The 24,809-nt window shown below is 44.0% G+C and overlaps 4 protein-coding genes and 4 non-coding genes across 8 annotated transcripts; 7 read left to right on the plus strand and 1 right to left on the minus strand.

Moving 5' to 3' along the window:
• Positions 1-512: 512 nt before the first annotated feature.
• On the minus strand, positions 513-3,366 carry rnaseh1 (ribonuclease H1). Its single transcript, XM_067241320.1, has 8 exons — positions 2,874-3,366; positions 2,631-2,755; positions 2,237-2,428; positions 1,992-2,091; positions 1,850-1,904; positions 1,396-1,480; positions 1,026-1,150; positions 513-881 (listed from the first exon to the last, which is right to left on the minus strand). Exons 1-8 carry the CDS (start codon positions 2,999-3,001, stop codon positions 771-773), a joined length of 921 nt encoding a protein of 306 aa, XP_067097421.1. The 5' UTR covers positions 3,002-3,366; the 3' UTR covers positions 513-770.
• Positions 3,367-3,403: 37 nt separating this feature from the next.
• Positions 3,404-6,717, plus strand: rps7 (ribosomal protein S7). Its single transcript, XM_067241321.1, has 7 exons — positions 3,404-3,454; positions 4,196-4,281; positions 4,382-4,453; positions 4,843-4,986; positions 5,456-5,520; positions 6,055-6,205; positions 6,605-6,717. Exons 2-7 carry the CDS (start codon positions 4,207-4,209, stop codon positions 6,680-6,682), a joined length of 585 nt encoding a protein of 194 aa, XP_067097422.1. The 5' UTR covers positions 3,404-3,454; positions 4,196-4,206; the 3' UTR covers positions 6,683-6,717.
• Positions 4,526-4,749, plus strand: LOC136948590 (small nucleolar RNA SNORA73 family). The gene has a single exon (XR_010877359.1). It is a non-coding gene; the product is annotated as a small nucleolar RNA SNORA73 family (small nucleolar RNA).
• LOC136948591 (small nucleolar RNA SNORA73 family) lies at positions 5,154-5,379 on the plus strand. Its single transcript, XR_010877360.1, has one exon. It is a non-coding gene; the product is annotated as a small nucleolar RNA SNORA73 family (small nucleolar RNA).
• LOC136948586 (small nucleolar RNA SNORA73 family) lies at positions 5,572-5,797 on the plus strand. Its single transcript, XR_010877356.1, has one exon. It is a non-coding gene; the product is annotated as a small nucleolar RNA SNORA73 family (small nucleolar RNA).
• Positions 6,247-6,472, plus strand: LOC136948588 (small nucleolar RNA SNORA73 family). The gene has a single exon (XR_010877358.1). It is a non-coding gene; the product is annotated as a small nucleolar RNA SNORA73 family (small nucleolar RNA).
• A 723-nt stretch (positions 6,718-7,440) lies between the features above and the next one.
• On the plus strand, positions 7,441-11,191 carry allc (allantoicase). The gene is made up of 11 exons (XM_067242172.1): positions 7,441-7,593; positions 7,724-7,774; positions 7,882-7,969; positions 8,110-8,229; positions 8,368-8,453; positions 8,554-8,686; positions 8,794-8,949; positions 9,395-9,468; positions 9,729-9,837; positions 10,221-10,339; positions 10,839-11,191. Exons 1-11 carry the CDS (start codon positions 7,504-7,506, stop codon positions 11,010-11,012), a joined length of 1,200 nt encoding a protein of 399 aa, XP_067098273.1. The 5' UTR covers positions 7,441-7,503; the 3' UTR covers positions 11,013-11,191.
• A 541-nt stretch (positions 11,192-11,732) lies between these two features.
• Positions 11,733-19,906, plus strand: LOC136947573 (doublecortin domain-containing protein 2-like). The gene is made up of 9 exons (XM_067241688.1): positions 11,733-12,025; positions 12,186-12,234; positions 13,125-13,201; positions 13,522-13,653; positions 13,879-14,028; positions 17,731-17,819; positions 19,101-19,201; positions 19,565-19,674; positions 19,867-19,906. The coding sequence occupies exons 1-9, from the start codon at positions 11,733-11,735 to the stop codon at positions 19,904-19,906; spliced, it is 1,041 nt and encodes a 346-aa protein (XP_067097789.1).
• Positions 19,907-24,809: the final 4,903 nt, after the last annotated feature.

Raw genomic sequence — 24,809 nt, forward strand, 5'->3', positions numbered from 1 at the left:
TTTTTCTCATTCTCACTCCTTGAGGGGAGCTGTCATTATACTCTCAAACACGTAGTTCTGCTGTCTAGACAGCAGATTACTGACCGGTGGCACAGCAATGGAAACCTAAAAAGGCATCTGCCCACGGGTACTCAAGAGTAGAAGACAGAATCTTGGAGCCTACTTTTAAATGTTATAGAGAACTAGAGAGAGATGTTCTCATGCATGACAAGACATTCATGAATAGATAATTTGCACACAGAAAGGTCATAAAATCACATTTAGGGTTGGGAACCACCTTGGCATTTAGTGGGGACCATTTGAGTAAGAGTTATCACTCAGGGGTGATATTCATGTCATTTTGAGAAAGTATGATCTGGTTCAAAAATGCAATTCCACTCAAAGCTACCACTCTCTGTACTGAATGAACAAGAGCTCCACCTACTGTCTGAGAAGGATATTACATTTCCAGCACACAAGACGCCTAAATTTTCAGAAACTTCACCGATGGTCATGCAAGAATTGACATTTAGTCATTTAGCAGACGCTCTTATCCAGAGCGATATCCAGAGCGAAGAATAAATCAAGATTTTATTTACAGAAACAAATAAGTAAAATACATACTTTCAACAGAATTTCCAACTGAAATGCACTAATCCCGTGGCAGCCAGCATATTGCTGAAACAATATACAAACTGCCATTTACCATTTGAACGTCAAATATATATCCTTTTTAACTGAATTTGCTGCAAACATGGCAAAGCAAGGTACACCAAGTAGATGGTAAATGTTTATGTTCCATTATTTTCCTTTGGGGACTGTAATCGCTTTGATGCTCCCACTCTGGACAGCCTGTCCGCCTCTTCATTTCCTAAGTATCCAGCATGGCCTGGGACATGCAACTAGAAAAAGAGCAACATTATGGGATGGGAAGAGAGAAGGACTGTTGCTATTTATTTGAATACTTGGTCATTTCAAACCAAAAGAACCATTTGAGAATACAATCCGATGTTTTATTAAGTAGTAGAATAATTGCATATATTTACCCAAACAACCTCCACCTCGCCGTTTAACTTGTCAAGCTTTTGAAAGTCCTCTTTGTTAATGACATGACCCCCAGAGTTTAACCTCCAGCCGTTCAGCTTCCAGTTCTTCACCCAGCTGGTGACACCTGAGGGACAGTCGTCAAAATGACAGTTTCTTGGATACTTCCTCTTGAAAGTTGCAACGCTAGTAATAGCAATGGTATCTATAAACATGTTCTCAGAAAAACACCATGAATCCATGCAAATTTTTACCTGATCAGCAAATGGTTACAATGTTATAATTAAATCCAATAAGGTTATCTGCACACCGGTTCTTTCTATGACTCGCAGCTGTTTAACTGTTTTTTTTTTAAATAAATTCAAAACATACCATTAATGGTAAACTTGCTGTCTGTGTAGAGAACCAACTTTTTGATGTTCATTTCCTTGGCCTGTTCCAAGGCTTTACAGGCTGCCTGTGTCACAGAAAACAAAGTGGGGTTTAAACACAAGGGAAATGACTACAGTATGCAAAGAAATTCTAATATTGTGTTTGACTTGTATTATTGTTTTTACTGATTGTTACATTTTATTTATATTGAGAAACCACAAATACTGTGGCTCGAGATACCGCAAACACTGCGGCTTGTGTGTTCTGGATTACCGCAAAGACTGCGGCCTGTTTTCAGAAGGGTTTTATTACTTATAATATTGTATTTATTGATTTTATGTAAAGCACTTTGAGCTGCAATTCTTGTATGAAATGTGCTATATAAGTCTATTATTATTATTATTATTATTATTATTATTATTATTATTATTATTATTATTATTATTAGATTTACCTGTAATTCTGCTCTCTGGTTGGTCTGTCTTCCATCTAGCGGCTCAGCTACATTTCTACAGTACAGATCAAAAATATATTTGTGAGACCTTGAACATGAATAGTGTGTGGCCTCCACTCATAGGACATCATGGTCCACTCACAGAGGATGGTCACGTCCCCAATACACGCCAATGCCCGCCCGGGCTCCAATTCTCCCATTGCCTGAACAACAGCCATCTGTATAGACCACCACCGCATCACCTGATGGTCCAGAGTATGAATACAGATGCAGTCCATTAGGCATCGTTAAATGATAGTCATGCATGAGTGCTTAACAGGCATGATTCCCATTGTTGTCGTCTGTGTACCTTGAAGCACAACATTTATAAAAACAGGAGATTGTTACCCATGTATGTGAAGCCATCCTTCGTCCCAGAGGATGAAGCGCTGCCCTGGGATCCCTCTTCTGACAGTTTGACTCGTTTGGTGGGAGTCTCCTCTTCCACCTCAGCACAGGGCCTCTTCTTACCCAGTGGAATGTACTCAAGTGCCTCTGGGCCTCTTTTAGGGAGGCTTACTGTCCCCTGGCTCGCTCCTCCTAACAGATTCAACACTTCATTGAGGCCCTTTGTCCGTTTCCCAGCAAATTGCTCCCACTGTACCAAAGACCTCCCTTCCAATCAATACAAAACATCTCTTGGGCAGGTGTATATGCTCACAATTGACAATTTCCTATTAAGTCATGGCAAAATGTCTTTGTAGATGCACATTCTTATGGAAACTGTATAAAAATGTCCTACCGTCTGTCACATCAGGCACTTTTGATGCAATTTCACCTCTGACAAAAGCCCAGGCTTCCTTTTCTGAAGCAAACTTCTTAAAACTGGCATGTGGGAACTTTTCAACTTGACTCTTACATTCATCCCTGAAAAGTAAAAAAAAAAAAAAAAAAAAAAAAAACATTTTATAATGTAATACATTCAAGATAATAAAAATAAAAAAATCGCAGTAGTTAGCCAGTTAACTCTAGCTTGTTAACTCACCAAGTCTTATAAACTCCAGGTTTTTTCCCCTTTCCCACTGCGTAGAAGAACTTTCCTTTAGCCATGTCTTCTGTACCAATGCACACTGCCCTTCGAGCTATGCTATAAAGACCAGTCAATCGGAACATCCCTTAAGTTAACAATTACTGTTAAGTGGAGGCACCCATTATTGTGCAATCTTGATTGAAACGGGGAGAAATGAAGTCAGACAGATGCCATTTTCAATCAAATCTTGGGTGTTTACCAGGAAGACACCTTACAAAACACTGACTGTCGCTACCCAAGTTACTAGAGCACTGGCTAACTACTTAGCCTTACCACTTAGCCTCACTCAACAGACAATTAAGTATAAAGAAAGATGCAACCGTTTACATAAACATCAAAAACGGTGTTAGAATTTCACACTACTGGTAGCATAAATCACCTCGTTCCGCTTTAAAATAGAAAGCAACAACAACAGGAACTCTTATCAGTCACGTAAAAGATCAGTACTTCCGTACTCCCATGATTCTCCTTCACAAACGCTCTTTAATGCACTTCTCGCGATGCTACTGTCTCTTCCCTGGCCGTCGTTGATCGAGGTAGGTCTTGACAGATTTTACAGTGATCAGAATTTCATCCTTTTATGTTAAAATAGTGGGCTGAATGGTTAAGTATTTGCAATACAGGTCATGTAAAACCATCGATGGCTTAGATTATTTCATAATTTTTTTTGGATGGCTGTTTTACAATACATTATGATGCCTTTCTTGATAGCCTAGCCGTGTGAGTAATCTGGAAGGGAAAGGCAATGCTAGCAGTATAGCGGTCTTGAGGCCCATGTGTTCCTATAGTGTACCAGTGGTGTAACGTAAAAATCGCCTTTAATCCGATTGCAAATGTAATATTGTCTATTGCTTGCCTGTTGTCTAGAATTGGGTTGCCGCTGTTCAGTGGCAACTCGTTTTTCCATTTGCTAGTGCTAGTATAGCGTTAAGGCTACTAGAAACCATATCCTCAGTAGGTTAGCTTCATAGACGTGAAGCTAGGCTAAGTTTCAAGCCACGAGTAGTTTTTTTCTTCTTCTGTGGAACTATTCATTTATATCTTACTTTGAAAGTGTACTTAAAGTACACCCTATGCTGGACAGTTAGGTTGGAGACTACTCATGTGTGCCATTCATTTGGGGACGCCAGACCCCCAAACTCTTTGGCCAAGACATCTCCTATCAAACTAGCGGTATATAGCTAGGCTAACGTAGCCAATGGCTTTTTGTGATCTAAAGTCAGTGTAATGCATTGTTATTTATGCTGTATCTTAAATGGCTACGTTAAAAATTTCAGAGACACAGGCCATGTTCAGTACCAGCGCCAAAATCGTGAAGCCCAATGGCGAAAAGCCAGACGAGTTTGAGTCTGGGATTTCCCAGGTAAGATGGGCATTATCATACAGGTGAATGTGCTACCTTAAGATTCATTAGTGACGCTAAGAATTTGTCACATGATTTACTAACATTTTATCTTTTTTAGGCTCTTCTCGAGCTGGAGATGAACTCAGACTTGAAAGCCCAGCTGAGGGAGCTCAACATCACCGCAGCTAAAGTAAGAGCAACCCATACCATAAGATTAGATTGGTGAGCATAAGGATGATTTATGTTATTGTGTGAACTGTGAACAACGTGGATACCCTGTGAGGTTACTCTCTCATGGCTCTGTCCTTGTGGCGTATGGGAGCGTAGCACTGATGTGTTATGACGTATAGTCCCGTTCCACAACGTTGGAGAGCAAGCTTTGTCCCTGGCCCTCGGGCTGGTGAGGACGGGCGTCCTGTATATTCCTACATCTTCCCAGAGCTCTTTGGGCTGTGACTGGGGGGCTAAACCATGCAGAGCACATCACTCTCTCCCAAAAACCTTTTTTGGATATGCTTAATTTATTCTGTGACAATAGATGGGCATGTGAAGTTCCTCAAATTGTATTCTTGCATTCAGGAAATCGAGGTTGGTGGCAGCAGGAAAGCCATCATCATCTTTGTTCCTGTGCCCCAGCTGAAGTCCTTCCAAAAGATTCAGGTGCGGCTCGTGAGGGAGCTGGAGAAGAAGTTCAGCGGCAAGCACGTTGTGTTCATTGCACAGGTGAGAAACTGCCTGTTTTGATATGTGGGAAAGCATTGAACTGGGAGCCGAAGACGCAAATAATTGTGCCATCACTTCAACATTAGTAAATGTTTTATGCTTGGATGGGTAATGTCAGACCTTTTCATGATTTGTTTTGCTTAAGCTGCAGTATCAGTGGCTAAAAACCAACGTGGATACCCTGTGAGGTTACTCTCTCATGGCTCTGTCCTTGTGGCGTATGGGAGCGTAGCACCTAACCGTGCTGTGACGTATAGTCCCGTTCCACGATGTTGGAGAGCAAGCTTTGTCCCCAACCCTCGGGCTGGTGAGGACGGGCGTCCTGTATATTCCTACATCTTCCCAGAGCTCTTTGGGCTGTGACTGGGGGGCTAAACCATGCAGAGCACATTGTATTTTAATGGGGGGGGGTTTCCCCCACACCAAGTTTCCATGTCAATCTAACCTTGATGTGTTTTGTGTCTTACAGAGGAGAATCCTGCCCAAACCAACCAGGAAAAGCCGCATCAAGAATAAGCAGAAGCGTCCCAGGAGGTGTGTTATTTCTCCTTGCGTCTGTACTTGCCTCTTGTGTTGCATCTGAAACCAACGTGGATACCCTGTGAGGTTACTCTCTCATGGCTCTGTCCTTGTGGCGTATGGGAGCGTAGCACCTAACCGTGCTGTGACGTATAGTCCCGTTCCACGACGTTGGAGAGCAAGCTTTGTCCCCAACCCTCGGGCTGGTGAGGACGGGCGTCCTGTATATTCCTACATCTTCCCAGAGCTCTTTGGGCTGTGACTGGGGGGCTAAACCATGCAGAGTACATCTTCACCTGATTTTCTGCTAAAAGGATGGGTGACTGAATAAAATGTGGTGAATCCATTTAGAATTTACATGACCATGTTTGTCTCCAGTGAGTTGTACTATCCTTCATAAAGTATACTGAGCTATTTATATATGTCTTAATGTAGTCTTACATTTTGAATGAGTCTTTTATGAGGGTGTATGACGAGGATGTAAACTGGGGAAAGGGGAGTCGGTGTTCTCAGTTTGATAAATGACTAATGTTTGCTTAATCTCTTCAGCCGTACTCTGACTGCCGTGCACGATGCCATCCTCGAGGACCTCGTTTTCCCCAGTGAGATTGTTGGCAAGAGGATTCGTGTGAAACTCGACAGCAGTCGGCTCATCAAGGTTCACCTTGACAAGGCACAACAAAACAATGTTGAACACAAAGTGAGTGTCAGTAGAAAAGGTTTCTTACCTATCGCGAACCCCCAACGTGGATACCCTGTGAGGTTACTCTCTCATGGCTCTGTCCTTGTGGCGTATGGGAGCGTAGCACCTAACCGTGCTGTGACGTATATTCCCGTTCCACGACGTTGGAGAGCAAGCTTTGTCCCTGGCCCTCGGGCTGGTGAGGATGGGCGTCCTGTATATTCCTACATCTTCCCAGAGCTCTTTGGGCTGTGACTGGGGGGCTAAACCATGCAGAGCACAACTTCTTAAATGTTCATTTGCAATGGATATGATTGTATCTTGCCTTGCAATTGTATGCAAATGATCTGGCCTGTAGCTTTGTTAGCTTAACCTTTGCAGTACAAAACTAATGGTAATGTGCATGTCTCTTTTCAGGTTGAGACCTTCTCCGGTGTCTACAAGAAGCTCACAGGCAAAGATGTCGTTTTTGAGTTCCCAGAATTCCAACTGTAAAGTGCAGATGACAAAATAAATTTGTTTACTGTCAATGATGTGTACTGTCTTTTAAACTAGGTTAGTGATGCGTGCAAACACGTGTGTGCTGAATGACAAGATAACTGGAGGGAGTCAGGTGGCTGAGCGGTGAGGGAGTCGGACTAGTAATCCGAAGGTTGCCAGTTCGATTCCCGGTCATGCAAAATGACGTTGTGTCCTTGGGCAAGGCACTTCACCCTACTTGCCTCGGGGGAATGTCCCTGTACTTACTGTAAGTCGCTCTGGATAAGAGTCTGCTAAATGACTAAATGTAAACTGTTAAACACATGTTCTGTAGAACAACATGCTGGATTTCGATAGGTGGTGCCAGTGAGTGTAGATCTGACTGATACTGGAGTCTTTACACAAATAATTAATCAACCATGGGCAGTGTCCATGGTTGGTCATGCAACATGTTAAGTAAAGCCTGTAGTTTCTTAAAGCATGTGACCTTTTCCTAGTGTAACCCACTGAAATCACACCACTCAAACATGCTCTCCTTTGGGTTGACTTAAGATCAAGATAATTGGTTCACAGGCTTGTTGGAAATGGGGTTTTGATGACAAGCAGACCATTTTGAACATTACTAACTTAGTGGCCCCTTGGTCAACAGTAAACATGACACCGCAGTCACTGACAGCACTGCTGCTGTACTTTGACCTGCTCAACTTTCATATGTAAGCCAGTTAAAGGAGAGACTCCATTTAGAAAGCTTAGCTGCATAGCAGTTTCCCAAGGCTTCATGTATTAAGTATAGCATTAAACAGGCTTCGACTGCCTTTTTTTTGGCGACTGCAGACATGGCAGAACACAAAGCAGTGGAGTTGGCCTCAGAGCAACCAGGCTTTCTGCAGTTCAATAACTTGGCCTGTGAGACAGCTGGTGGGAAGGTGAGTCACAGTCATGATCCTGACATTTCAACTGAGATGGTCACACTAGCGCAAACCTACACAATATATTTCTGGACTAGTTGCTGTTAGTTCCTGAGCCCCACACTTACAGCCACGTCCTCCCCGCAAGGTTCTTTTTGCCACCGATGAATGGTTTGCTCCAGCTATAAATCTTCTGAAGGTACAATGTGATAACTTGATTTCATGTATTTGTGTCAGGGACAAGGCACATTTCATTATGTTGGTAATTTGTCAGTTACATATTTAACTGCTGTATGTGATTGGAAGAGAGAGACACCTGAGTTCATAGCTTCTGCATTCACTGAATATGGAAAATGGATGGACGGCTGGGAAACCAGAAGAAAAAGAATACCCGGTATGAGTCCCTTATTTACAGTACACGGCTTTGAACGAGGTTAGATCAGTTCACAGTAATTCTTGTAAAATCGGTGATGTTATATAAATATGCTAATGGGCAGACTGGTGTGTCATGTTATTGGCCAACATGTCTGTAAGGTCATGACTGGTGCATCATTCAGCTGGGTGTGCCAGGGATCCTCTATGGCTTGGATGTGGACACTTCCTTCTTCACTGGGAACTATGCCCCATCGTGCTCTGTTCAGGCTGCATGTCTGGGTAAGAACACTTCCCATTTCCCCCTGGAGATTAATCAAGTTCTGCTCCAACATAACGCAATAATTTGCCATGCATGGGATATGCTGAGATTCTGGAGAACTGACCTTGCACTCGACTTGTCCCTGTCTACCTGTGTAGACACAGACAATCTCCCACCACTGACCCTTGATGGCAACCGCACAGGCATGGCTGCTTCCCAGAGCCAGTTTGCAGCAGTTGCAAAGGTATTGAGTATCTCCCATGTTGCTTCTATGGCATAGCTTCTTCTATGTGGTTCACTATAACATGCTTGCAAGGGATCAAACAGATGTTGTGTTTTGACAGCTGAATTCAGACTTGTGGGAGGAACTTCTTCCTGTGACAGAGCTGAAGCCTGGATACTCTGACACGTGTCATAACTACTTCCCAATAGCCTTCCCTGGCAGGGTCACGCATCTACGGCTCAACATGTACCCAGGTTACCCCTCCCACCCCTCTGCCACAGCGCTCTATCCAGTGCATATCCATATGGTTAATTGTATCTGGACTAAAGGCCCTGTGCTTGTTTATCTGTGTGGTTTACAGACGGGGGTATTGCCAGACTGAGGGTGTACGGTGTGGGTCAGAAAGACTGGTCAACAGTGCCGACAGACAACCAGGTGGACCTGATAGCCTTGGTTAATGGGGGGGTCTGTCTGGGGTACAGTGATGCCCACTTTGGTCACCCTCGTAACATGATAGGTATGCCACCACGCCAGCTTGTGAGCATTACCGACAAAGTTCCACTCAAGCATTATACAAAAAATATAGTTATGGGTTAATATAAGGGATAGAAATATTGTTTACCTGTGGTACAGTCAATACACATCTCAACCAGGATTAGATTTAGCCAGTTGTGTCCCTTTCATTAAATAACTGAACATTGATTAATGAAGTTCATACCTCACTGACAGGTGCATGTCTCTGTGGTTTCCATCAAGTCTGCTGTAAACTGGCAGCGGTCCACTATCTCACTGTCAATTCCGTGCCACAACAGTGAGATGTGAATTTGTCATGCTCAATATGGACTAGGTATTCTACCTGGAGAATTATATTGAGGGGAAACATAATTATGAAAATGCATCCATGGGCTTGTACGTGTCCCATTTCCCTGTCAGTGTACTGACATGAGTTTGTATCTCCAAAGGTCTGGGCAGAGCTGCTAACATGGGGGATGGTTGGGAGACAGCACGTCGACTGGACAGACCCAGAGAGCTAAAGGTTACCCAGCATACACTTTTGTTTTTATTCAGCTGAGAAATTGTGTGTTCTGTATGCTGTGATGATACAAGTTTCACGTTTAATTTGGCACTTGCGATAAGGTACAGGTACAAATAAATTATTTGTCTGGTTCCTCTCGACAATTTCCTATCAGTCCAACCAAAGTTCTGTGTTTGTCCAACATGTGTATTTCTTAATACATCCTAATACTACATGAGAATAAACCTAAAACCTATGAATCTTACAATGCCTTGTGCCAGGTGGACGAGAGGGGCATTCTGCAGGTACCAGGCTTTGAGTGGGCAGTGTTCAGACTGGGCCACCCTGGAGTCATCAGCAAAGTGGAGATAGACACCAACCACTTCAAAGGTAGAATTGGCCACCTGGTTCTCATCCACAGCTTTCTTTACACGATTCAGTGTTCACTCGTTTCTCCCCATGTCTTATATTGGGATATTCATTTTGATCTTGCTACTATTATCATATGAATTATTATTGTCTATCCTTTTTCTGTGTGCTATCATTAAGGGCCTGAGAAAGTAATTGTTCTGTGTAAACATGTGTTGTTGAACTAACTTGAACTACTGTAGCCGTGCTAGGTTCAAATGTTACATTTCCAGGTACAAGTTATGACAGGTTTACAGATGAGGTCACAGGTTAACCCAGTGCCTCTGTCTCAAACTTCAGGCGCATGGCATGCCGCTAACTAGACACAACTTTACTGTTACTGTGTATCATTGTGATGTCAACAGGAAACTTTCCTGACTCCTGTAAGATAGTAGCCTGCTATTTGACCCCTGAAGAGGAGGGACATTGCATGATTAGCAAGTGGAGCACGGACAAGTGGCAGGAGCTTCTGGCCCCTCGGAAAGTAGGTTATTTATTTTTTACACCTTTAATTAAATCCCCAGATATCTGGAAATAGCTATGTGAAATGTCAGTTCTTATTCAACAGTTTAATTAATTCAATATTTAAAAGTCCATATTCCAGACAGATGGCAATGCAAATGTTGTTTATGGAAGCCATTTAGTTAGTTAAACAACACTGAATGTGTATGATGAATAAATCAAATTGGATCTTGGCAAACAAATGGGTATCTATCTTATCGGAGAGGTTTGGTGCTTAACACTTCTCTCTCTAATATATTTGAAACGCACCCAAGTTTCTGTAAGAGAAGGGAACGTCTGCCAACCTGGATGTTGGCCAAGACATCTAGACATGCCAACAGTCCAGCCTGCTTTTTTCAACCCCTCCTGAGTGCACATCATGTTTAATCCTCCGTAAACTTCAAAACTATATGAACTACTACAATCTGTAAAGTTGATAAAAAGCATTTGAGTTGAGAAGTCTTTGTCTCTTTCTGCTCTAGCTCCAGTCTCACCACAGGCATTTCTACTCAGGTGATTCCCTGGCGCTGATTGGCCCTGTCAGTCATGTGCGTCTGAGCATCGCCCCAGATGGAGGTGTCAGCAGGCTGAGGCTATGGGGTCATCCAGCCTCCATGTCCTCAACCAAGCCTCTGACACCAGCCTCTAAACTGTGACAGAGCTGGTAATATGCAAAGTCACATCATCGAATCACATTCAGTGAATCGGTGGGCTGGTTTGAAGCATATTTACATTGCCTTTGAAGAAGGCTACCAGTGTGTCAAAAATATGTGGATACAGGTTTTCTGGTGCATGTGATTCATCTGCTTTTGACATGGTTCACATGTCCAATACAAGCCAGTTTGACTATTCTCTTGATTGTTTGTTTGTTTTTTGAGGGGTGGTGGTGGGGTTTTACATTTATGGGTTATATTTATGGTAAAATAATCCGACATCTGAAATGGAAAGGTTATGTAAGGGATACATACATCGTCCATTATTGTATGAAATTGCACACCTCGTCGGACATTATCGCTTACATAACGGACACCGCTGCAGCCAATCAGAATCGAGTATTCACCCACACCATGGTATAATTTTAGCTACATCATAAACAGCCTATTACTGAAACAGATTGGTTTCCATGACAGTGGAATAAACCGCAACCATAATGTGTCACAATCAAAGAAGGCGGCCTTTGCAAACCAATATGGCTGTAGTTAATGTCAAGGATAACTGATAAAAATGCTCAGTCGAGTGCATACTGTAGCCTTGATTATAGATGCACCACGGTATCAATGAACTACTTGCTAATTTAATAACGTGTGACACTTGGCCTCTGCTCATTCTCTAAGTTAACGGTTCGCTACCCTGCATCCACCTGCCTCGCTACACTAATGACTGAAATTCCTGGCAGGGTGTCTGGTGCTCACCCATCACCTACCAAAACCGTAGTGGTTTATCGAAACGGCGATGCTTTTTATCCTGGGAGAAGGATTGTTATCAATCCGCGCCAGGTGCCATCGTTTGATAGTTTTCTGAATAATGTAACTCGGGGAGTGGAAGCCCATTTTGGAGCCGTGAGGAACATTTACACGCCTCGACAAGGACACAGAATACTGAGTTTGGAGATTTTGCAGCACGGTGAAAAATACGTCGCTGCTGGCACAGAGCACTTCAAAAAACTTGAGTAGGCCTATGCATCTGTATTATGATACTAGAATTCTCTGAAATGTAGCAATATTCCACGTCGTTAAACCTTTGGCCTATACATTTAGTCTCTATGTTATCATTATAAAAGAGTGAATAGCCCACCACCCCATGTTCTAATTGATTTCCCTCCCCCGTAGTTACTTTAACATTACCACAGTAAAGCCCCAGCGGAAGAAGAGCGAAGTTGTAAGTATATGAGGTCAAATTGTAAAATTTCTACTATTAACTATTGAGCTGACTTCCGGATATACAGAAATGCATTCCGGATATAGTGAAAATGTTCTCACACTTACATTCTCAAAGCTTCTTACTCATCCTTATAAGACTTGAGCGTTTCATATATGAATGTGTGAATGTGTTTCACAAGCGTCTGTGCGAGCATTTCATGTGTATGTAGGCTATATTTAGGTTTTCAGTAATATGAATGTGGGTGAACGTTTCATATGTAAATGTGTGTGTTTCATGTGTTTGTGTAAGGACAGTCTAATTTATTTCCTATACGGCCTGCTCTATAAGTAGGCCTGTACTGTCCAATTTCTTAGCGCCGCCAGGAGGATAGTTGCAAAACGGCATTTATATTAGCAGTGATGAAGGAAATCCACCAGCTTCTCTTGTCCTATGTAACAAGATTATTCCTTATTGTATATTAAGGAATACTGAAATGAGGAAGTTTAATTCAGACATCATTCTGCTTAATTTACTTGAGTCTTTTCACACCAAAAATATCCAAGAAAATAAGCCTGTTTTATTGATATTGAAAACCACACTGAGAATTCATTATTTAAGGGGAGGTACTACAGGTGAATAGGAAAAAAGAAATCCTGTTCTTCTATCAAAATGAAACTTTACCACATGGATATGTGGTAAAGGGGCATGGGCATGTTATGAAAGTTTACTGGTTATAGAACCAAAATATCAAAAAATATCCAAATTGACCACCTGAACTAAAATCTGGGTTTTTGCCTGTAGTACCTGGCCTTAAAGGGTTAGATGCTGCAAGGCAAGCTATTGCCAGATAAGAGATGGACAGAAACCATGACAAAGTTATGATTGGGTGTTTTCATTTCTCCTTACAGATAAAGCCAGTGGTCCACAGCAGAATAATTGTTCCAGCTAGATGGGGGAAGATTCTGCATGAGTCATGCACTATCAAGTCAGTACCGATTTCCCAGTTGTCCTATACTAATGGCACACTCAAAAACATTCCATTAGTGAGAGATTCCATCATGAGCCGAGCTAATAGAACAGTGCACCCATGCCTCATTTAACTGATTCAATTGAGATTGGATCCGAATTGCAAAGCCATTTGTATTTAAGACACAGAGTTCAACCAGTAAAACACAATCACCAATGCTTGCACATTTACCATTGGAATCAGAACAAAATGACCTTGTACTGATCATAACTTCACTTCTGTTTAAGTACCAATGTTTTGACTGATGGAAAGGTACTCATAGATGTTTTGTTTTGCAGTGTTTTTACCAATGGAAACTACTTCGTTCCTCCAGTTCGGCTCCTGATTCCAAAATACACTCTGAGAAACTGGGAGATAGTTCTGGCTATGATAACAGAGAAAGTGCGTCTTCGCACTGGAGCCGTGCGTAGGTATTTAAAAAAGACTTTTCAAGGACAATAGAACAGTTTCCTGTGACAATTCACACCAAAGACATACACCGCATAACACTATAGTCGTACCCCATCTCTGTGGCATGATTCGTTATGGCATTTCAACTGATGTACATGAAATATTTTAGCATGTAAGCGAGCTTCACACTGTCTGTTTTCTTTGCACCAGTCTGCGGGTTCTTTTTCTGTATTTTTCCCGCACAGATTGTGCACATTAGATGGGACCCCATTGTCCAGCTCAGTGGAGCTGGAGAACAACCATTACTATGTAGCGACAGGGATGGAGCGGTTCAGACTGCTGCCGTACTTCCACTGGGTCCAGAGGAAGGGCATCTTTCAGGAATGTAGCCTGGGGTGAGTGGCTTCTGCACTCTGCTTGGCTATCTGTCTTCAGAACTGAGGCTGGGGTATGAAAAAAATAATGTACTTTAGCGATATGCTGAATGTTTTTTTTTCCCCACAGGGAAAAAGAAAATCAACAGAGGCAATATGTTTTAGTTTGATATGTGGTGTGGTCACAGGAGAATAAATAGTTGACACTCTTTGTAATCTTTTTTCATATATTTTCATATATTTTTTTAACCTAGAGTCCATCTCGATTTTGCTTCACGAGTGATAAGGAAAGAAAAGCATACGAGACCTTTGGTAAGTGCTTCCTGTGATTACAACATGAAGTGTTTGGAAACTACGCAGCACACAATCATTTGAAAATAGTTTGTTTTAATCTGTTGATACAAAAAGTAATTTAGAAATATTGTGTGCTTTACTGGAAGTACTGTTTTTCAACTCTTAAAAGGCAACATAAGCAATACCATACCAGGTAGTCTAAAGTAACTATTAGCCTAACTATTGTAGGTATTTAATCACCAATTAACTAAGAATGTCTCCTTGCTTGAGGCATCCAATTAGAGAACATTAAGTGGCTTTAATGTCAAACCACAACACATATTAATGAGCTTCTCAGAATTCTGTGGCGCTGGACGCCCTTGAACAGATTGACCGTGAGGAAACACACAGCACACCAGACATCCTTCATTTCTCCTGAGTCAAACCATCTCTATTGTGATTAATTACAATGTATGATGCTCACTCATGCAATGGTATGTACACACACCCACACACCCACACACGTGTTGTCACTATTCCAGCCTGGTGGGGATGAAGATAAGTGTCTCACATACTGAGGCTCAGTGAGTGAGGAGGAGGGGATTGCAGACTCAGCTCTTTGGTTTCAGAAAAGGTCAACGTGAAATATCTGATGTCTCTTTATTACCATGAAAAATTACAGCTTAGCTCTCAACAATAAGTCATGTGCCGGAGTTAGAGAGGCAGTCATCTCTCCTCTCGTGTTGCTCGTCCGATGGCTTGATCACACTTCATTAACTCATCTACATTTTGAAGCCGCTAAGATGCAAACAAAGGATCTGATTAGAAGGGCAAACTGTATGAGCTGTGTAAGACTTAGGCGCAATGACTGTCCAATTCAATCACCATTACACACACGTTTAATAGTGCTGATCTATCTACTGCTCTCTTGCTGTGTTAATGACCTTAAGTGCTCCACCATCGTAACGATATTGCTTCAAGTGGATGTGCGCCAACTCCTTTTGTGGGGCAGAAGGGAATCACTGTCTCCTTTTTCATTTGAACATGAAGCGTTTGGCATCGGCAAACGCGAATCTGTTTGACTTTCAAACACACTTTTCCAAGTCCCAGTTATTTCATGGAATGTGTTTTTGGCCTTGCTGTTGGAAAATTCTGCATTGCCTTCCCAGTGCTAACCAGAGGGAGGCGACAGTGACCCAGCTATTTGTTCATCAGACCTTAAAGTACATGAGCAACAGCTACAGTATCACTGCTAGAGCATACATCTTCTCTCGCTCTCTCGCTTTCGCTCGCTCTCTCGCTCTCGCTCGCTCTCGCTCGCTCTCACTCTCTCTCTCCCCCTCTCTCTCTCCTTGTCTCTTTCTGTCCCGTACACTTTTCATCTGTAGCTGTGGCTGAAGCCTGAGTCTTCTATGAATCATGATTGAGGTGGTGCCTGCTTCTGGGAAGCTCCATGGCATTCTATCTAACTTTAATGTCTATTGCAGGGAGTCTGTTATAAAGCTGTTTTAGGAGGGCCTGTGGCAGGGTCATCAGCCTTGTCCATCACTCCAACACTGAGTTTGATGGTAGTTTTTAAGTGCAGGCCTCAATGCCTTAACCCATCTGTCATCGTTTGACATTTCTTTCTGACATTTTTATCCCCTTACCATTTTCTGAGGCACTCTGATTGCCGTATGGCGGCTGGACTGTTTGACATGCCTAAGCTTCAGACATACTGGGATTACATCTTATTTTGAATAAGGTTGTGTCAATCGCCCATCCTTGTTCGCTGGACCCTCCGTATTCTGCATGTTTAAGTTTGTCCAGAGTACAGTTGGGGGGTAGTTTTCATGTGTTTTTCATATTTCTGCTCCGCTGTTTTGATGTCTAACATCATAGAGGATGGAGGAATTTGATAACCCTCTCAAAGTTCAAGTAGGCCAGAAGCAGCTTGTTCTTGCCACAGGGTTGGTTGTATGAAACAAAGACCTCTAAATATTGAACAGAAACCCAGGGCGCCTTCCCCGCACAACCAGGGCAGGTGTAATAAGGAGAAGCTGAACAAATGATCCTTATGAGGGTCAGTGGCGCTGAGCGAGTTGTTTGAGCTGTGTCCTGTCTGCCGGCCCAGCCTCTGTCAATAGAAGGCCTGCGGTCTGAATTCTAGATGTCTCACCTCTCACTGAGGGCACTGGGAATTGAAAGTAGGAGTGATCAGTAAACCTTTGGCCTCTGCCTGCGTTTTGAGAAGGCCGCCTAATAAACATCCATCATGTCCCACGATGCAGTGTTAGCGCGCTAACAAACACCAAGTGCCTGCGGTGTAGGCTTCAGAAAGACACACAAAGGGATCGGTTCACTTCCCCCATGCCCCCAAGCCCTGAGAGAGCCGACTGAAAACAACCATGATGGGGAGAAAGAAATTTAATAAAACATTTGAACATTCCCATTCCTTGTCCTCCAAGGAGTGAATATCTCACCCAGATGCCGGGTGTTGATATGTAACGCATGTGAAATTCTGATTGGTTACCCTCATACTCAACAACCACTCTCCTCTTTTTTCTCTCTTTCTGTAATTCTGTTTCTCTCTCTCTTTTTCCTCTATTTTTTTCATCACAACTCTCATATTGTAGGCATTCCCATCAATAACTGCCTGTTGGCTGCCAAAAAGAAAGATATTCCCAGGATTTTTCCCCCCTCCAAGCGTGTTTGGATTTTCTCTGTTTGATCTGGACTGTTAAATAAGACGAATGCTATTAGAAATTCATGGCTGCTCCTTTCTATCAATAAATGATTAGTTGGCAGTGCTTGCCAGTGATTGATTGGCTGTGCATGAGATGTATTGGAACCAGACTCATTCAATGCCAGCACAGTCACTGGGGACCCGCAAAGCTTATCAGCGCCTGGACAACTTGGAGCAATGTTAGAATAAAAGGACTGAAAGAGAAAATACATTAAAAAACCCACTGACACCCTCTTTATATCAAAAGACTATATACATTCCATCCCTCATATTTATTCAACTAAGGGCCTCACAGCTTAGTTTAATATTAATGTTGTTTTCCACAATCCTTTCCTGTACCTGTCATTTATTTCAATAGAAGTATAGGCTAGGACATCACATGTAACAGTATCATGTAAAGAACCAGTCATCATATAGAATGTTGATGGGGTTTTATAATCAAAATGTCCAATAGTTCCTGTCCAAAACCAGAAATTAATTGAACAGAAACCCACCCCTTATTCTCAGTGATCAGTAAAGATAAAATATACCAACGGGAGGTTTTGTTCTGAAGCTGGCGTGCCCCGGGTACAGCAACTTGAAGAAGTTCAGTTCATACAGAGATGAGGTGTTGGTGTGCTGTAGAGGAACAACAGCCTCATGCATAAAGATGTGCCCCGTCTCTCACTATCTGTGTTCACCAACCCACATGCTTTGTTTCATGTGCTGTAGTTTACAGATCACAGACTCAAGGCAGACTCTCTGTTCTACGCCAAGCCTGAGAGAGCCAAGCAACAGAAGCATGTCTCTCAAACCCCTCTCCTCTCATCAGGGGGTATGTACACACACACACACAGACACACACACACACACACACACACAGGCACGCACACTTGCACTGAATCCTCATTGCACTCAGCACACACTATCACTTGCCAGACATGTTCCCCTCTTCCTCTCTCTATTTCACACACAGCCATCTTATTTGATTGTGTATGTCCCTGCATGCAAACGTGTGTATACGTGTGGGCACCCGGTGTGAAGACACTGGAGAGCCCCCCGTTAAATCATGGCAAGGCGCCACAGCAGCCTAGAGAGAGCACGGCTACGAGGTGAATATTTTACCCAGCTCTGCCTCAAATAGGATCATAAATTAATTCAGCGCCAAGCAGGGAGTCTTCTCAACCTTGCCAGGGACGGCTGTCTCTCTCTCTCTCTCTCTCTCTCTCTCTCTCTCTCTCTCTCTCTCTCTCTCTCTCTCTCTCTCTCTCTCTCTCTCTCTCTCTCTCTCTCTCTCTCTCTCTCTCTCTCTCTCTCTCTCTCTCTCTCTCTCTCTCTCTCTCTCTCTCTCTCTCTCTCTCTCTCTCTCTCTCTCTCTCTCTCTCTCTCTCTCTCTCTCTCTCTCTCTCTCTCTCTCTCTCTCTCTCTCTCTCTCTCTCTCTCTCTCTGTGTGTGTGTGTCTGTCTCTCTCTCTCTCTCTCTTTTTGGGCACAAAGGAAGTCAGGACCACCATCAATCATTCATTTCATTACTATTTCATCTGACGGGAGATTGTTTTGGGATAGCACTTTGCATTTTTATATCTGCTGCTTTTTTTTTCATTATTATTGTATTCTTTTGCTCTGTGGGCCATTTATACAAGACTCGGGGGGCATTCTTTCTTTGTTAGCAATGCTGTTTTCTCTGTTACCTGTTTCACACATTTTTCAAACATTGTATATGTATATCGGCAACATGACATCCCAGGTGACTATCCTCACAATCAATGCATACAATAGCTGGCTTGTGTGGGCCTCTAGCTGGCATTGTTCCCTGAGTGGTGCTAGCAGAGTTCAGGGCTCTGAGCAGTGGGCCTGGTCATGCCCCAGCAGCTCCTAGGGCTGGAGAGCAAGGCCTGACAGTGGAAGCAGACAGAACACTAACACTGACTGACAGCCTCATTGATTAGGTCACAGTTAAAGGAAAAATAAGGAAGAAGCAGAGAGGGGGACCACAGAGTTGGCCAGGTGACTGACTGGCTGCTTGACCAAATGCCTGGCTGGCTCAGTGACTGACTGACTGGTCAGCTGACTGGCTGTCAGCATGAGCAGTAATAGTGATTAATGGCTGTCCTCAGAGGGCAGTGTGTTCAGAGCCAAAGCCAGGAGGAGGGAGACCGCAGGTGCCACAGAGATACCAGAGGACGAGCAAATCAAAGTGGACCTGCCAGTCGATCAGGTAACGCGGCTCCTCCGGCCCCGGGGGAACCAGCCAAACACACACAACACACATCAAATGAGATGACCCGGACTAGAGGGCTTGTGCACCAGTCATACCTCCACACATCCTTAGTGAACCAGAGCCGTCTGGGACACAATCACACACGCGGGAGCGTGTGGTACTGTTTCCACACGAGTTCCATAAGCCAGCGTGTCCGAGCGTTTGTCTGTTCGTGCCTGGCTTTGTGTCTGTGTCAATGTGTCTGCTCGTCTGGAGGTGTATGTCAATGTGTGTGCGTGTGTGTATGTCTGTGTGCATGCACGTATCTGTGTCAATATGTTGCTGTGTCATTGTTGTGTGTGTGTGTGTGTGCACTCCTAGGTTGAAGCGAAGGTCGTGGAGGAGGAACAGTGTGACGCCTCCCACAGCTCCGGCAGGGCCTCCTCGGTCCGCTTCAGGAAGGTCAGTGTGGCGTCCAGAGCCCTCCCAAGGTGGCCCGCCGTGTGGCCAGCTAGCCCGCACACTCGGGGAGCTCCACCAGAGAGATTTATGACTTGCCACAACACATAGTGCCAGCCATAGCTGTATTTCCCAGGGGTGGTTAAGGAAAGGGTATGGTCTGCTGCTCAGTTCCTTGCCCCACACTGTGACTCTTTGACTTTTTCCTCCTTTCTCCTCCCAAGTTTGGATGCCTTCAGGGACTCCTATGGCACGTGCTTCTGAACACAGTCTACTGCTTCTGCACAAACACCAGCTTGCTTCGATATTAAGTGCTGTCGTAGCGTCCTTGTTGATGGCTGACTTTTCCTCTCTCTCTCTCTTTCTCTGATGTCACACAAACCTCTTGTTGGTGTCCTTCCACTGGTACCCATAGCAGCCTGTGGAGTTTTGCCAAGTCACGACAACCCCAGCCCAGCAGATTCCCCAGAAGGACCCTGCGAGGACCAAGGCGGTACATGGATGCTATGTAGAGTAGCAGCAGTCCCCAGATCACTGTCAATACACAGTCTCCTGTCTGTACACCTGGCTCTGACCATTTTTTGCTGTGACCAGCAGCTCTATAGCCTGCTCTGTCTGTCTGTCTGTCTGTCTGTCTGTCTGTCTGTCGTGAAGACCAAGGCTAACTGAAGCACCAATTTTCTCCTCATTACAATCATTAATGTTGATTTAATGATACTGCCTAATTTATCCATCAGTCGGCTGAGCATTTCTTCTTAATTAATAATGTGAGATATGCCAATACAGAAAAGGAGATACTGGATCAATTGACCGAACCCCCCCCACTCACCTCCCCCGCCCCGTCTCCCAGTCGATCCTCTTCAGAAATTAGCGATAAAAAAACCTATCGATCCCTCCCCATCGTCATTGATTTCCTTTAGTCTTTTCTGACGCAATTACTTCAGATCCGTCTCTCGGTGTTTTCTGGTGCCTATTCCGCCAGCCTTGGTTAGGCGCTCTCACACGGCCCCCCCCCACACACATCCATTCTCAAGGTCAACTTTAATCAAGCTCAGGCACTGTCACCGCTGGCTGCAGCCCTGAGGTGGGGAGCCACTCTGCAGGTTGATGGCCAGGCGGAACCCACTGCCCCCCTGGGTCCAGACCAGAATTATCACCCCCACTGTTACTCAACTGTGAGAGCCCTATTGTGCCGGCCCTGGTCCATGGCAACTAACAGTCATGGAGCAGCCGATCAAGGCTCTCAGTCAGAACACTACAGTGTTCTCTGTTGTTCCACGCCACTGTAACATCCTCAAGTGCCCAGAGATAAGCAGTGACGAAAGGCATGCGATGAAACCCTGTTCCTCAGAGCTTTTTAAAAGATGAGGCCCAACACACATCTGGACAAACACACACACACACACTCTCATGCACACATTTACATTTAGTCATTTAGCAGACGCTCTTATCCAGAGCGACTTACAGTAAGTACAGAGACATTCCCCCGAGGCAAGTAGGGTGAAGTGCCTTGCCCAAGGACACAACGTCATTTGGCACGGCCGGGAATCGAACTGGCAACCTTCAGATTACTAGCCCTAACCGTTTATCCACCTGACTCCCTCCTTTGCACACACAAAGACGGACAAACATAGTCACACTGCAGGTAGCCAATCCCTTTCCCTCAGGATGGCACAGGCCTGCACCAGAATGATGTCATCTACTCCTCAGACCCATTGACACATTACCTCTTGTAGTTCCTCCTGGCTGACCCCGCCCCCCTCTCCTTCAGAAAGCTGTTGGCTACGTGAGCAATGACCCAGCGATTTACAGTGACACCGCAGCCTGCTGTTTGTAATAAAGCACTAGGATTGATTGAAGGCAAAAAAGGTGTGTTCAAGTAGCGTGGCATGTCGTAATTCACCCACGATATTACACATACTCACACACACGCACGTGTACACACATCCATACTTCTGTGTGTGAGTGACCCAGCTCTGTGCTAGCTGGCACTCGAGTGTACAGTTCATCACAGGCACAGGCAGGAGTGACTTCCTGATGATGCCCTTCACACTTATTGGAATTTCACTATGTGGTGTAAATCGTGTGTGTTAATGCAAGTTTGTCAACCAGTGATGGAAAGGACTGGTCTTATTCTTTCTCTCACTCTCCTCTCTTTTACTCATTCTCTCTACTTTCACTGACGCTCTCGCTCTCCCTCTCCTCCTTAGTTGTGGTTTTATTGTGGTGCATGAATAGCTACTTTACTGGTGAACAAAGACATACACAGCTTTGTTTGTCTGTGTTGAGAGGTTGAGAGATGATTCAAAGACACAATGACGTGTTCCTAAACCATCCTCCTGCCGCATTTGCATCTCGATTATCATCCCAAAGCATGAAATGTCACTGGAGAGAAGGCTTGATTTGATCTGTTTCACTAAAGCCACTCAAAGACATTTTGTCACATTTGTGTTGTCTCATTCTTTTTCCTTATTTCGGGCAATGCAATAGTTCTTCAGAGGAAAATCTGCTTTCAGAAGTCAGGCGTTTCAGAGAGGCACAAGTAAGCCCCTGTTGTGCCTGCTGCGATGAGAAATAGAGAGGAAATATATCGCTAGAATAGAGCTGACTAGCTGACCAAAGGGCCCCTGCTGAGTCTCTCCTCTTCCTGGTACAACACAAAAATCATCAGATCCCACTTTCTATGGTTAGATCCCTTCCTTCGTTTGAGCTGCACATTCAGACAGAATGTAGAAGAGGGAGGGGGTTGAGCCCTGGCCGGGCTTGTCTACGTGCAGCCTCATCCTGCTCCCTTTCTCCTCCAGGCACCCAACTGTCAAGGGCCACGACTAGACACGCTGAGATTAACTTAATCTATAATTTATCACAGAGTGCATCTCAGACCGCCCGGCCCCACTCTAACTTAATCTGACATTATACCCCCCCATCCCCCTACCCCCACCCACACTTCTCCACCCACGCACACATTCACCCTCATCTGTCAGATGCAACCTCACCTTCCCCCAAGATCAACCCGGCGCTCCCACGTATGCCTGTGCAGTCAGGACTCCTGTCATGCACAGCATGGGACCCTCTTCCCGCGGCCTCTACAGTAATGCTTCTGGTCTCTGTCGCCCTCTTCTCGTCCTCTAGACTGTAAAGGAACCTCCCACTGTGTTGGCGACAGCCAATGTAGGAGGCAGACGCCAGCCCCTAATCTCAACTTGACGTATCCTCCAATCAAAGCCCTCCCTGGTCGGTACACCTGCTTCCTGGGTGCTCGACACTATGTGCTTGATGTTGTTGTTGTTGTTGTTTATGATTCATACCCGTTCTACATGAATGGGAGTGCGTGTGATTACAGCATACAGGAAATTAGTCGCCTAGGGGGCTCTCTGGCTTTTTCTGATGAATTCTCCCTGCACGGTTTAGATAAATGGCTCTGTTATTTCTCCTAATGCCTGAATCAACAGCAGGGGGGATTGTGGGTAAGTGTGGATATGGCGAGGCCCCACCCTCTTCTCTGGAGATGAATCACCTCATTGATTCAAAGTGAATCGAGTCATCTAATAACCTAATGATATTTAACAGTGTACAAAAAAATATTAAACGCACTCCGTACACATTTATGGATATACATTTTTATAAAATAACATAAGGCTTAATGGTGCATAAAATGAAGGTTTGTTAATGTTCGTGCCCCAAGGCTATGTTTCTTCACCGGCATCGCCCCACATAACTGAGAAAGGGAGGCTAACCCTAACCCTGAGGGCAAAATGACGTTGTGTCCTTGTGTCCTTCATTTTTTCTATGATTACACAAAGAACACATTTCCTGTAATTGTCACAACATGACAAAACCCAGTTTATATCAATCATCTTAAAAGACATTATGATGCTGTCATCAGATCCAAACCTTCAATGGATTATGTAGTTGCTCAGAGTAACCCAGTACCTTGTACTGTACACCCACTAGAAGGAAACCTTTCAGTTGAGTCAATTACTACAGCTGCTGAATTCCGTTTTGGAATTAACATTATTTTCATAGGGACATGAAAATTACGAGTAGAGAGCACTCAAATTTGACATCAGATCATTAAAAATGTCATTGAGGCAATATAACTTTCTTGCGTCCCTATGTTACGCTGTAAAATGGTTAAACCTAAAGCCATAAGTTTAAACATGAAAAATACAATTGATTTGTTCATTTTTTTATGATGCTATCAAAATGAAAGACCAGTCTTTCTAAACTAATTACCTTTCAACTGAACTAATTACGGTCGCAGTCTCTGTTGTGTTTCCTGCGAGAGACAGAGTGTGTGTGTGTGTAGATGTGTGTGTGTTGATGTGTGCCTGTGGTTATTGTTAGATAATCACACCATATTCCCTAAGTTGTTTTCCTGTCAATTAAGACAATCTGTTCAGAATACTTTAATGGTCAGCAATTAATGTTTCTCTTTTCATCAAGAACGAAGTGACCTAATTGGTGTAGAATTGCAATCCCATCGGAGGGTGACACATAATCAAATATGTATTCATTTGAAAGGATTTTCTGACAGGAAAAATTGGTGGTTTATTCTTTCAAAGCCGGGAAGAATACAGATGAAGTGCCGGGACTACGTTACAAACATGGTTATCATACTGCAGGTGGTGCAGTATTACAGTACATGTATATAGTCAGGTGGCTGAGCGGTGAGGGAGTCGGACTAGTAATCCGAAGGTTGCCAGTTCGATTCCCGGTCATGCCAACTGACGTTGTGTCCTTGGGCAAGGCACTTCACCCTACTTGCCTCGGGGGAATGTCCCTGTACTTACTGTAAGTCGCTCTGGATAAGAGTGTCTGCTAAATGACTAAATGTAAATATAGTACATGGCACAATTGGTTAAGGCCATAGACTGCACTTGGCTTGGCTTGTCTGACAGCACTTCACCTGCTCCTGATACATGTCTTCACAGTGGTAACCCTAACAGTTATCCACATGAAGTAGCCAATCCCTGGGGGGCTGATATTGTCAGGGTTATGGAAAGCCTGCCTACAATCCCGTGCCCAGCACTTGCATATGTCTGGCGTCAGCCTCATCCTCCTCCCTGACAGACTCCACAGTACATGTGGAGCAGAGTCCACCTGCTGGTGACAGTGAATGAGGGTTGGACGTGAGGACAATGCAGACCTGCCTGGAGATTAGGCT

The sequence above is a fragment of the Osmerus mordax genome, chromosome 8 (genome assembly GCF_038355195.1).
Source record: "Osmerus mordax isolate fOsmMor3 chromosome 8, fOsmMor3.pri, whole genome shotgun sequence".
NCBI lineage: Eukaryota > Metazoa > Chordata > Actinopteri > Osmeriformes > Osmeridae > Osmerus > Osmerus mordax.